General features: G+C 42.8%; 1 protein-coding gene across 1 annotated transcript in view; it reads left to right on the top strand.

Annotated features, from left to right (window-relative positions):
- The first annotated feature begins 2,317 nt into the window (after window positions 1-2,317).
- The window catches only part of LOC308293363 (uncharacterized protein), a 525,181-nt gene continuing 512,753 nt past the window's right edge, over window positions 2,318-14,745 (top strand). Inside the window, exon 1 of the mRNA XM_080735845.1 lies at window positions 2,318-2,385. Within this exon, the coding sequence (XP_080591971.1) occupies window positions 2,334-2,385 (52 nt within the window). The 5' untranslated portion in view covers window positions 2,318-2,333. The remainder of the gene's footprint in view (window positions 2,386-14,745) is intronic.

The raw sequence follows: 14,745 nt of genomic DNA, 5'->3' as shown, positions 1-14,745 counted from the left end.
TTATTAAAAAAGTTACATAGTATAACTTTAAGTCTCAATAAAAAAAAAAGGTTCAAGACAAGCAAATGTCGAGTAAAAAATGAAATGTCACAACAACACACCAAATTGCATTCCATTAACATTGCATTCCACTCAGGTCAGTTAATTAGCCCTATTCACGGCCCGCCCACTTAGCATCCTCCTGGTGCTGAAGTCACGTTTTGAAGGGTAAAAACCTGCTAAAAGCCTATTGAGTTAACACAGAAATCGCAAATTTAATGCAATTTCCGAATAGTACAGTATAAAATACGGCTAGCATGATCAAGAACACAAGATAGTAAAAGGCACAAAGCATTATAATTTACTTTACCGTTCGAAATAATGATTTGGTGGCTTTAAGTCCAGCAATTTCTGTGTAGTTTTACCCTTCTAAACTGACGTCAGCACCATGAACTTGGTTTTGTGTTAATGTGCTCCTCTGAGCCATGAGAGACTTAGCCGGCAAGCCAGCCTCATACTGTGTATTCACTCACTCGTTCCTTCCCACAATAAGAGTCTGGACTTGCATCGAGGGCAGCCATTGTTGTTTTGAATGTCACAGCATGCATCTACGTCACCATCTACACATGGACTAATCAGGGGAACCTTTTCACTTGTTGTGCACACAGCAGTCGAAACGCAGTCACTGATTGGCCGCGACCATTTTCTGATTTCGAACCCTTCAAGACCTGATTTCAGTGATATTTGGACTTACCCTCTACAACTTTGCATAAATTTGTATAACACCGCAATATTCATTGAATTATTAAATAATGATTTAACATACAAACTTCTCACCCCATAGCCTGTGTAATATATGTTCAAATTTCATGTGAAAAAAGTTGTGCGCGCGTAACGTAAAAATCCCAGGAGGAGATGGATGGATATAATTCAAAATGGTGGGAGAAGTAAAGGTCAGAGGTCAAAAGTCAGAGTGTAAATGTTGTTCGGCATGAGGAGACGCATGAGTGTATACAGGTTTTATGGCTGTACCTCAAACAGAGCATGAGCTATACCTGTTCAAAGTTTGCATTTTCAAAGGCTTCCTACAGCACCACCCTTTGGCTAATTGTTTGGCATAGTCCTCTACCATACTGCTGAGTTTCGTAGAGAAAAAGTGGCGGAAGAATAATACCCGAGTACTATATTAATAAGTGGCCTTTGCCACTTCGTGGCTTGGCCACTAATTATTATTAAAATAATATAGCTAGCTATATTTGTTGTTTCTTTTTTATTTATTTGACATGCTATGTTTTTACATGGGGGCAACGTATATCGATATATAGTATCGTGGCCGCTCTATCGTGAGACATATCTATCGTGAGATTGCAGACAATATCCACGCACCCCTAGCAGGAACCCCATTTTGTAACTATACATTTCAAGACGGGAACCCCTTTTGGTGTTCCTGTTGCTATGTACCCCTATATAGCAACATAATGTTTTTGTCATTTTTGAATAAGGGAGTGGTGTTAGCTGGAGTATTGGTTGAGTTTCACATGGCAGAATAAAGTCACAAGCGAGCCCACACTGTTTCGTAGGAACTGTATTTCTAGTGTTTATTTAGAATCTTAATCCTGAAGATTGTCTATTAGACCACATACTGACCGGTGGTCAACTTAGGTTGTTCATATAACACAGATTTCCACTCAGGTTATCCAATGGCTAACAAGAACACAATTACATTTCTGCAACAATGCGGGAGAGACAAATATTGTCAAATTAAAGACTAACACTTGGATTCTTGAGCAGTGCAAATGAACTAATGATTCTCCTCTCCCTTTGACAGCAATGGACACTCTGAGTCAACATGATGACCTTCTGAAGCAGATCACAGGTCAGTTGATTGAACCCTTCAGTAAGAGAGAGATCCTTTCCTCATTGTGTCATCAAAACCATGTGTTCCAAATATTTGTCATCCTTCTATTCCACTGTTTCCCAAACAATGGGTTGGGAGTTGGGACCCATTTGTGGGTCACGGATCTTTTTTCTTTCTTTTTTTTTTTATATATGTATGGGTCACGACTTGACAGAAAATCTCAATCCCCAAGTTTTCCCCTCCCCCTTTTTTGGAAATATTTTTAAATACATTTTCGTAAAAACAAACAATTCCATGAATAAAATAGTAATAATAATTAAGTAGTAATAATCTACATGCTCTCAACGTGGCGCGAAGCGACACTTTGTGAGCCTGTAGATCTGCTATTTTCACTAGTTTGGTCCCGGATGACTGACTGAATGATTTTACTTTTGGCAAAAAAGTTTGGGAACCACTGTTCTATATTCTATCCTCCACAGCTGCAAGACCAAAAAGGATGACTATACCGACATACGTGGGAACCCCCAACAGAAAGCATCCTCTCCTAGGTCAGTGCATTGTATCTCAGAATGAGATCATACTGGAGGAAGATTGTGTAGAGGGAAAATACAATCTCAAGTGTTATGCAACTAGTGATTCTACCTGTATCCTACTATGTGATGTGTAGGATACGTACAATAGGAGATCAGGCATGTGCACACACACACACACACATACACATCAAAGGTGGCTTGAGCCCCTGCCCTTTTATCCATCTGTATCCATCTGCCCTTTTATCCGGCCTCTCCAGACCATGAATGCAGCTTTTACTATGGTGAAAGAAATGTAAATACCCTCTTTCCATGCCATGTATGGTACCTGAAGGCAGCATTCAAGAGAAGCCTTGTCCAAACTCTCCTGAACTTGAATGCAGCATCTTATGTTGAAAGAATTGCCCTCACTGTGTTGAAATCAAGCATCGAAAATAGTTGAGCTTGGAGGTCTGCTATTTTCGTGAGCTTGGAGGTCTGCTATTTTCGATATTTTCACCAAAAAGGCCTAAAATGCCCTTTTCTCATAGTAACTCCATGGCAACCAAAAGAGAATAAGAAGTCCTTGCATCCTGCTTCAAACTGTCATTCTCTGCTGACCCTGTTCATGAACAGCATTTTTAAACTCTTTTACATTGTACTTTGAAACTGTCTTGAGCACTTTTATTCTCTGAACACTGAGTTGTCTTGTCTCTTGTGAGATTTTCTACCACATAGTGGTGGAAAATACGTATACAGACTACACACACGCTCATGGAGAGAAGAATGTCAGAGTTTGTTATAAGCTGTTCCATGTTAGTAGGTTGCTTTAACTTTCTAGTGTTTTAATTAGAACCATCTATCAGGTACGATTCCAGGACAGGTCAGTAATGTGGATGAGTGTCCCTGACCCTGAGCACGACTCTTAACACCCAACTTCTCCCTGAGCGCGGCACAATAGGGAATTTAAGCCAGGAGAGTTTTCAGGATGGCTCCACGAGACGGAGGTATGCTATGACGCCAGAGCAGGAATTTCACGGCGGCCACGACGGCCATGGCCGTCGTTGCCCCTCTCTTTGGCAGTGTGCCCCTCGAAAAATGACATGCCCAAACTGCCACAGTGGCCGTGGTGCCCCAGTGCCCACAGCAGTCCATTAACTGCCGATTACCGTTTTTTCCTCTGCGCGATTTTCCAGTCATTACGGTAACAGCAATGCGTGGTTGGTTGAGCTGCTCACATGACCAGTAGTAGATTCGATTTACGCTCGTAGCAGCCGCCGCATAGGGAGTCCCGCAAGCCGCGACAGTGTTTATACAACACAAAACCATCACCGGGCTAAACAGGAGTTAAATCTAACGCAGCTTGTTGAATAAATCCCGATGTGCGAACGAATGCCTTCAAACTGAGCTCTGCTGAGCTCAGGACAACCACCGAAATGCAGTGCTAAGGGAACCAAAAGCTATTCTTTCCCCAAGAGGCTGAGCTGTCAGAAAGTTCATTATTCCAAGTAGGCTATTCGAAGTTGAGAAAGGATCACTCCGCGAACGGGAGGGAGGAGCTTGTGTGCGTGTGTGCGTGCACATGACCAGTGATGGAAAAAGTACTCAAATGTTTAAACGTATCAATACTGCAATGTAGAAATACTACCCTTGCAATAAAAGTCCTCAAATTCAAAATGTACTTGAGTAAAAGTACAAAAGTATTGGTATCAAAATGTACTTAACTCTTTCTGTGCCAAATGCCAAAATGGCTCCAAGGTTCATGTGCCACCCATGATTTTTGATTTTTCTTTTGAATTTTTTTGAAAATTTTGATTTTTTTTTTTTTTTTTTTTTTAATGCAAAAAACTGAAAAGACGTCAAAGACGTCATTGGCACTGAACGCCTTTGAAAAAAAAAACGTCAAGAGACGTCATTGGCACAGAATTTTAAAGTACCAAAAGTAAAAGTACAAAATGTTTGAAAATAGCAGATCTGCTAGCTCACGAGTCACAAGGCGTTATGCGACACATTTTGAGCTTGTAGATCTGCTATTTATTCTACAAGCATGGCTATTTTCAAACAGCCTTCATGTATGTTTTATATTATGATTTATATATGCAAATTAACTAGTAACTAAAGGTTTCAAATAATTGTAGTGGAGTAAAAGTACAATATTTGGATCTGAGTTGTAGTGGAGTAGAAGTTAAAGCAAATTGGAAATACTCAAAAAATTACAATAAACAATTAAGTACAACACTCAAGTAAATGTACTTAGTTACTTTACACCACTGCACATGGCAAAACCAGAAATAAACAGCTTCTTGATATGTATTTAATTGAAAGGTATTACATTAAACCTTAATGTTTAAGCTAAATTAATTATGACTGTGGCGTGGACTTAAAATCATTGTTTTAATTGATGGCCTTCTTGCTCTGGCACTTGGCCTTTGTGCCCCTAAAATGACGAAATTCCAGGCCTGGTTGTGACATCACATTGTGACATCACATTCCTTCCTTGTCCCTTGTATGCCCATATGGAGATCCCTGATGTCATCACTATTAAGCCCATAGCTTGGAATACCCAAATGGACATATTGTGTGAGTCTCATCTGGTCTAAAACACATCTATGATGTCAGGCACACACATCTATTTGTCCAACTTAAACAACCAACCCTTATACTGGTTTTAAATGTAGTTTAACAGATGCTCTTATCCAGAGTGACTTACTGTACAAGTTAGAGACAATGAAGACAATTTTCAGACTCCACCTAAACCCATAGCACTACTGAAACACTCATTGACAATACATGAAGCTAGTTAGCACTTGTTTTTAGGTTTTTTTAGAACCTTTTCTTTTTTTTCTTTACTGATTATATATACTAGAAGCCGGGCGGCCCAGCGTCTAGTCGGCGACCTGGCCAACTCGGAACAATGTAAATAGGGAATGAATGCCCCGCCCTTTAATGCAAACCCCATTATACCTGTTTTCATAGGACCCGTTTTGACCATTTGTCTGCCTGTGTCCATTTATGCCCATATATGGAGATATCTGTATCTGTCTGTCTGTCGGTGTCCATTTTATGTCCATATATGGAGATCACTGCAGTTATAGTTCTGGGTCCATTTTATGCCCATATATGCCCATATATGGAGATATCTGTCTATCTGCGTCCATTTTATGCCCATATATGGAGATCTCTGTATCTGTCTGTCTGTGTCCCTTTTATGCCCGTATATGGAGATCTTTGTGATTCTGCATCCATTGTATGCCCATATATGCCATATATGGAGATATATGTTTATCTGCGTCCATTTTATGCCCATATATGAGATTTCTGTCGCTTTTTCAAACAGATGGTCAAAACGGGTCCTATGACAACAGGTATAATGGGGTTTGCATTAAAGGGGGAACCGGCACTGTGTCTGCAACACAGTCGGAGGCACAGACAGATACAGAGATCTCCATAATGGGAATAAAGGGACACAGACAAACAGATGGAGGAGGAGACAAACTTAATGCAAACCCCATTATACCTGTTGTCATAGGACCCGTTTTGACCATCTGTTTGCCTGTGTCCATTTATGCCCATATATGGAGATATCTGTATCTGTCTGTCTGCGTCCACTTTATGCCCATATATGGAGATCTTTGACCATCTGTTTGCCTGTGTCCATTTATGCCCATATATGGAGATATCTGTATTTGTCTGTCTGCATCCATTTTATGCCCATATATGGAGATCTATGCAGACACAGTGCCAGTTCCAGAAAATCCTGATGTCAGACATCAGAATCCGAACCTTTCGTGCTGGTTCCAGAAAATCGTGTATCGGGTCGGGTCGAGGCCGAGCACTGCACTACCTGCTGCGGTGGGGAACGCACGTGCCGAATTTGAAATAGGGAATGAATGCCCCACCCTTTAATGCAAACCCCATGAATGCCCCAGCCTTTAATGCAAACCCCAATATACCTGTTGTCATAGGACCCGTTTTGACCATCTGTTTGTCTTTGTCCACTTATGCCCATATATGAAGATCTCTGCACACACAGTACCGGTTGCGGAAAACTCTGATGTCAGACTTTATGCCCATATCTGGAGAACGCGCGTGCCGGTGGGAAGAAGGGTTCTCGAGATACGCGTATTACATACATACATACACATTCACAGAGATTTTGTGTTGACTCATGTGGCGTACGTAATGTCAGAGCCTTTTATGAAGTGATGTCACAATGACTCAGCGCTTGCGCCGATTTCCTCCGGAACAGCCTGATGTCAACAATCAGCTCCGCATAAGGAGATTCCGAACGTTTCGCGCCGGTTTCGGAAAACCGCGAGTCGGGTCGGGTCGAGGCCCGGCACTGCACTCCGCGCGGCGGCGGGGAACGCGCGTGCCGAATCTGAAGCCGGTGGGACGAACGGTTCTCGAGATACGCGGATTACAAACAAACAAACAAACAAACAAACAGACAGAGATTTGTCGCATTTATAGATACTAGAAGCTGGGCCGCCCTTCGGGCGGCCCAGCGTCTAGTCGGCGACCTGGCCAACTCGGAACAATGTAAATAGGGAATGAATGCCCCGCCCTTTAATGCAAACCCCATTATACCTGTTTTCATAGGACCCGTTTTGACCATTTGTCTGCCTGTGTCCATTTATGCCCATATATGGAGATATCTGTATCTGTCTGTCTGTCGGTGTCCATTTTATGTCCATATATGGAGATCACTGCAGTTATAGTTCTGGGTCCATTTTATGCCCATATATGCCCATATATGGAGATATCTGTCTATCTGCGTCCATTTTATGCCCATATATGGAGATCTCTGTATCTGTCTGTCTGTGTCCCTTTTATGCCCGTATATGGAGATCTTTGTGATTCTGCATCCATTGTATGCCCATATATGCCATATATGGAGATATCTGTTTATCTGCGTCCATTTTATGCCCATATATGAGATTTCTGTCGCTTTTTCAAACAGATGGTCAAAACGGGTCCTATGACAACAGGTATAATGGGGTTTGCATTAAAGGGGGAACCGGCACTGTGTCTGCAAAACAGTCGGAGGCACAGACAGATACAGAGATCTCCATAATGGGAATAAAGGGACACAGACAAACAGATGGAGGAGGAGACAAACTTAATGCAAACCCCATTATACCTGTTGTCATAGGACCCGTTTTGACCATCTGTTTGCCTGTGTCCATTTATGCCCATATATGGAGATATCTGTATCTGTCTGTCTGCGTCCACTTTATGCCCATATATGGAGATCTTTGACCATCTGTTTGCCTGTGTCCATTTATGCCCATATATGGAGATATCTGTATTTGTCTGTCTGCATCCATTTTATGCCCATATATGGAGATCTATGCAGACACAGTGCCAGTTCCGGAAAATCCTGATGTCAGACATCAGAATCCGAACCTTTCGTGCTGGTTCCAGAAAATCGTGTATCGGGTCGGGTCGAGGCCGAGCACTGCACTACCTGCTGCGGTGGGGAACGCACGTGCCGAATTTGAAATAGGGAATGAATGCCCCACCCTTTAATGCAAACCCCATGAATGCCCCACCCTTTAATGCAAACCCCAATATACCTGTTGTCATAGGACCCGTTTTGACCATCTGTTTGTCTTTGTCCACTTATGCCCATATATGAAGATCTCTGGACACACAGTACCGGTTGCGGAAAACTCTGATGTCAGACTTTATGCCCATATCTGGAGAACGCGCGTGCTGGTGGGAAGAAGGGTTCTCGAGATACGCGGATTACATACATACATACACATTCACAGAGATTTTGTGTTGACTCATGTGGCGTACGTGATGTCAGAGCCTTTTATGAAGTGATGTCACAATGACTCAGCGCTTGCGCCGATTTCCTCCGGAACAGCCTGATGTCAACAATCAGCTCCGCATAAGGAGATTCCGAACGTTTCGACCCGACCCGACGTTTTCGAGTCGGGTCGGGTCGAGGCCCGGCACTGCACTCCGCGCGGCGGCGGGGAACGCGCGTGCCGAATCTGAAGCCGGTGGGACGAACGGTTCTCGAGATACGCGGATTACAAACAAACAGACAGAGATTTGTCGCATTTATAGATAGATATATATATATATTTTTTTTTGATTGATATTCATATGCATTTGGTTATATTGTTGCCGATGTTCTGACATATTAACTTGTTTATTATAGTGATGTATTATCTGCTTATTGTAAGTCGCTTTGGATTAAAAGTGTCTACTAAATGCCTAAACTGTAAACTGCAACAAGGAACAATATGTGTAGAGTGCAGAGAGAACAGTGTTTAGTGCCTCAAACTAGGAATTCATCTCTTTTTAAACAACCAACAATCAAGTAGTTTCCATGAGAAGGAATTGAAACATTGAATCCTGAACTCCTAAAACTCAGTGACGATCATCCTTCCAGTGAGTTGATCAGAGGAGAATGAGGGATCGTTTGAGAGTTCACCTGACATGGAAGTCCTTTTGACCACAGCTCAGCTGCACCTCAGATCACAATAGAGGAGAGAAGTGCAAAGCCAAACACCGTACCAATGCAGAAGTACTTCAGTTCAATAACAATAGTGGAGAGAAGCGCAAGACCAAGCACCGTGCAAATGCAGAAATACATCACTTCGATGACAATGGAGGAGAACATTTAAACACCAAACACCGTACCAATGCAGAAATACTTCACTTCTGTGAGAATAGGATGATAAACCACTCCCTGCTTTCTTCTCCTCTGTGAGGATAGACTGGATGTGATACATTCCAGTACAAATACTGTATGAATTATTGTGTACACACTACACAGTATCAACAACACCTTAACCTTTTATAGGACATAATCACTGTATAAACACCCTACCTTCTCCTCCCCTGTTGGATGCATGTGCTGCATTCCAGATGTTGAAGGAAATGAATCCACTGTGAATGTATTTGTCATGTTACCTTTCTGTCTCTGCTTTAAGACCTCCACTCAGCACTGTTATTACTACCGGCGTGTACTGTATGAAAGGAAGAAGCTTTGTATTGGTTGTGTGTTTTATTTTAATTGAGTGGTTCTCAAAGTGGGTCTACAGGGGTGTTTGAGGGCGTTCCAACTTAAGTTCCAGGGGTTCCCTAGCATTATCTTCTGACAGTTAGGACCAGGGCAGGAATTCCAGGGAGGCCATGAAGCCATGGCCGTCGTTGTCCCTCAGTTTGGCCCCTCCAAAAAATGTCATGACCTGAGGCCACAGTGGCCTTAAAGGAGTAGTTCACCCCCAAAATGACTTTTTTTCTATTGATTACTCACGCCATGGAGACTTGAGTTGAATTATATATATTATTTTGTATTTGTCGCACTCCTAAGACAAAAAGAATATTGTAAATTTACCCCCATTGATTCCAGATGGGGACCCGAATGCATTTAGGTTCCTATCCGGAATCAATGGGGGTATATTTATTGTGATCAAATTACTGTCTTAGGAATGTGACAAAAAACTAAACATATTATTGAACTTAAGTCTCCATAGCATCAGTAATCTACTGATATACTGTATGTCATTTTGGCGGTGAACTACTCCTTTAATGCCCCAGCAGCTGACTGTACCACTTTCTCCTGTCTCAGTCTTGTCAATATGTAGACACCAGTGTCTTTCTTGTCATGTAGACACCAGTGTCTTTCTTGTCATGTAGACACCAGTCTCTTTCTTGTCATGTAGACACCAGTGTCTTTTGTTGAGTCCCCATTTTTAAACCAATCCGGTATCTTTGATTTGCGCAGGGCTGAGCATGGATCACATTGTAAATACCAATGTAATTATTTCACAGCAGATAGTCTACACTCTACATATTACATTTAAAATCATCCCTTAAATTCAATTAATGATTTCAATGTTGTTTTATTTGATGGCCTTCCTGCCCTGGAATTTGGCCTTTTGCCCTCAATAAGTGGTCAACCCCAAAGGCCAAGTGGCCTTGCCCCTAAAATGACGAGATTCCAGGCCTGTATGACGCAGTCGCCGTAGCAGTCAAAATCGTTAAGCAAGCGGCCGTCTGCGACGACGCGTCTATGCAGCAGACGTTGTAGACGTTAGGTGGAAGGGTAGCTTCTGCCGTATAGTAGGAAGGGCTGTGATGGCAAGCAGGGTTATCTAGCACTGATCAATATCCGGTTGACGGAGAGTAGTGCTGTAGCTGTCTTTGCTTAAAGTCCCTAGTGGCTGCTCACTGCTCCTAGTTGTTATCGGATGGGTAAATGCAGAGGACAAATATCACATGTGCACATAATAATGGAAAAAAAAAATCCCCAAGGAGTGGGGATCCAATATTATTTGATTATGTTATTACTAACTGATACAATTGAAATATTTGGTCCTAAGTGCACGAGTTGAACCGCATGCTGCTTATTGGTGTGGGGAACCAGACTATAATTGTCCGACTTTCTTTCCTAGTGGATTAAACGTCCTTTTGCCGTGCTACTCCTCCCACAGTTTTGGTGTCAAATCGACTGGCTTCATCGGTACTCGTCTGCTTCCGAGAGCTACGTTATACATTTAAATTTATTTGAATTATCAGGGAATTCATTTTTCTCATTTGACTTGAATGGGACATTTCTAAAATAGAAATTTTCCCCAAATATGAATATGACTGATATCATAGATGTCTGACATCATAGACCACATGATGAGACTGACACAGTATGTCCATATATGGGCATTCCAATATATGCGGGCTTAATATTGATGACCTCAGGGATCTCCATATATGGGCATAAAAGGGAAAAAGACAGGCTTCATTTGCAAGTGTAACTCGCGTCACGGCAACCACACTTGCAATTTCCCAGAGTTGCATATCCCTAGTACTATTTTTGCACTATCTTTTCCTCCCTGCAGGTCTGGAGCACCTGGTGGAATGCAGCTGTGAGGATCAGACTGACAGACGCGTGTATCTCTGCACCGTCTGTAAACTCACTTTTACCGACGCCAAGATCATCAACCACCTCCTCGGCTTTTATCACATCCGCTGCTACATTGTAAGTTCCTAGAACACTTGCACACGTTGCATGAACGTGGAACCACTCCGTTAACCCATTTAGACCTGGAAAACTTCACTCTAGATCAGGGGTTCCCAAACCTTTTTGTCTCAGGGCACCCCATAAATATCTTTCTAATCTGTGGCACCCCTACATTATAATTTTCACTTCCGGCACCTTATATTTATAGCATATCGTCGTTGTCGGGTGGAAACCTTGTATGTCCCAAACCGTTCGTTTTGTATTCATCAAATGTACTAAACTAGTGAAAACAGCCGATCTACAAGCACACGCTTGTAGATCGGCTGTTTTCACTAGTTTTGTGGGACAGAGGTCTCTGCCTGAGTGATTTTGTTGCGAGGAAAACGTTGAGATAATAGCCATTTTGGTTAAAACTGACTGAAAATAACTTTGTAATTCAAGTTTAAAATGATACTAAATATTTTTTAAGTTTCCAAATAAATTCCAAATATTATCAAATGATCTTGCGGCACCCCTGGACTGCCGTCGCGGCACTCCAGGGTGCCCCGTCACCCACTTTGAAAACCCTTGCTCTAGATGTTATGCTTTAACTATAAAAAGTATCAGATACAGGATATCTCTGCTGTCAAGCCGAAACCTGCTAACTCCAAAGTGTTCATTTTCGGGAAAATGAGCTCAAGTGGAATTAGGAGGTTTTGACCGAAGGGCTTTCTACTGCTTTTCATTGGTTCAATATTATTTTAACCAACACACAGACATAAAGGGTGTTCAATAGCACATATTTATGAAAAATAAGAGAGGGCCAAACGGGTGGAGTTAGCTGGTTTGGCAGAAAGTGTTAGGAGGTTTTTGTCCCAAGCACTTTTTATTACTTTCCATTGGTTCAATAATATTTTAACCAACACTTTGGCCAGACAGTGACGACATGTAGATCTGATCGTCTTTTGAAAAATAAAGCGCAAGTCAATGGCGGCACTCTATAGCCAAGTAATCACATGCTCACAGCGCATCGCAACGCATTATGTCAGTAATATCTTTGTATATTTAGGTTATGTGTCATCTGCCATGTGCAACATCAAAGCCTATACGCAATTATTTGAGTGACAATTAATCGTCATGTAAAATGTCATAATCGTGACAGGTCACTTCTGTGTTGTTTGTTTGTTCCCAGAATGCATGGCATCCCTCTACTCTGAACAGCAGCTACCATTACACGTCCACATTTCAGAACCTGATGCAGGATTTAGCAAAACAGATGGAAGAAAGCCATGGAACGACCATCGCTGATATGAAGGTAATGAAGAACAGTACACTCTAGATCAGGGGTCTTCAACGTTTTCAGGCCAAAGACCCCTTTGTTGAGAGAGAGATGAAGCAGGGACCCCCACAACCTTACCGAAGATTCCATATAGTTTCATTGTTTGACAGCACAATCATCAGTGTATTTTGGATTCATGTACATTTGTGTTTTCAGATATTTAACCACTTGAACTGTCAATAAACTTGACCTTTCACTCTGTAGTCTGCTCTTTTCCCCCTACACCAAAGGCGTTGTGAGCTTGTTGATCTGCTATTTTTCGGTTCTCAGAATATGGACACTAGGGTTCAAGTGGTTAATATAAAAAAGGAGAACTTTCTATCAATCAAAGATTTGGATGACCCCCTGTAGTAACTCTGAGGACCCCCTAGGGGTCCCGGACCCCCTGTTGAAGATCCCTGCTCCCAGAAGTAAGATGTTCTGTTCGTCCATGTGAAGCTACGGTCAGCCAGGCACCAGCGTCAGATGTGTCGTTCGTAGTCAACTCATCCGGAATGCAAGTGGTTCAAACAAACGCCTCCTTTTCCCATGTTACCTTGCGGGGCAGTAGGAAGTGCCGCTGGCAGCGGATGGCAGCCAAGCCCCCAGAACCACGGTAGAAAGTTGACGCAGCCGGCCCCTACTGGCCAAAGCTGTAACAGCAGACAGGGTGATATACATGCACGAGCATAAGAGCTCGCCGCTGGGGTCTACAATAGGGTTCATCCGGCTTTGCTGGGCGTCTTTGTGAACGCAATTAGCCCGTGTTCGGTGGGAGGGAAGCCGGGCGGGGAGAAGTGTGATAATGGTCATTGCAGGCATGTGCACACATAGACATCAAATGGGGCTTGAGCCCCTGCCCTTTTATCTGTCTGTAAAAACTGCCCTTTCCAGACCATGAATGCCCTCTTTCCATGCCATACCTGAAGGCAGCATTCAAGAGAATTGCCTTGTCAAAACTCTCCTGAACTTGAATGTAGCATCTTAATGTTGAAAGAATTGCCCTCTCTGTTATCCATGCCATTACGCCACATATCTAGTATTGACTTGGTTATGCTTAGTTCAGTGTGGTTTCACACAGCAAAAATAGCCAACCTCCAAGCTCACAACGCATAGCAGCGCGACGCATTGTGAGCTTGGAGGTCTGCTATTTTCGTTGCTTCCACCAAAAGGCCCTTCTGGAAATTCCAGCCCCTGCCTCTAACATTCTCTGCATGTCCTTCTGGAGCGTGATAATGTTCATTGCATGCATGTACTCCTACCGGCTGGGGGAAGCACTTCTCAGTGGGAGTGTAGGGCGGGAGGAGTAGGACAAAAGTCCGAGGGCCTCCCGATGGGGCTCCTCACTGACATGTGAGTCAGTGGGATACAACAGCAGTGATAACAGAAAAAGAAAATGGAGGACAATAATAATCCTATGGCCTTCTTTTATAGCAAGTGGTCCTGCGGCCTGCTTTGTTCTGGTCAGTGAAAGGGGAATCCTATGTAAAGGGTAAGTTTAACTTTTTTAGTTCCAGAGTGAGAAACTATTATTGTCCCTGCTTTTGGGCACATTGAGGGAATGTAACATAATGTACTTCTATCTGTAACAGAGCTTGATGTCTTACAACCGGGGCAGGAATTTCATGGAGGCCATGAAGGCCATGGCCGCCGTTGCCCCTCAGTTTGGCCTTGTGCCCCTCAAAGAAATGGCATGACCTGAGGCCACAGTGGCCTTAATGCCCCAGATGACTGTACCACATATTACATTTAATAATCATCCCTAACCCTTAAATTCAACAAATTCTTTCAATGGCCAAAATCTTGTTTTATTTGATGGCCTTCAAGACCTGGCATTTGGCCTTTGTGCCCTCAAAAAATAGACAACTCCAAAGGCCAAGTGGCCTTGCCCCTAAAATGATGAAATTCCAGGCCTGCTTACAACCCATGTGTAAATGCATCGGTAACCGCACCGCTCACCCCAAAACTCCGTGGACTGCTCGCTCCTAGCAGTTCTTGCATCTTGTACTTTACAGAGGTTAAGGTTAGGATTAAGGTTACGCTTAGGCATAGGTCTACTGCGGCCGGTTACATTGGGAATAAGGTTAGGTTTAGGTATTGTTTTACAGAGGTTATTTAG

The sequence above is a fragment of the Nannobrachium achirus genome, assembly GCF_963921795.1.
Source record: "Nannobrachium achirus genome assembly, chromosome: 10".
Classification (NCBI taxonomy): Eukaryota; Metazoa; Chordata; class Actinopteri; order Myctophiformes; family Myctophidae; genus Nannobrachium; species Nannobrachium achirus.
This window is presented reverse-complemented; position numbering and strand designations above follow the sequence as displayed.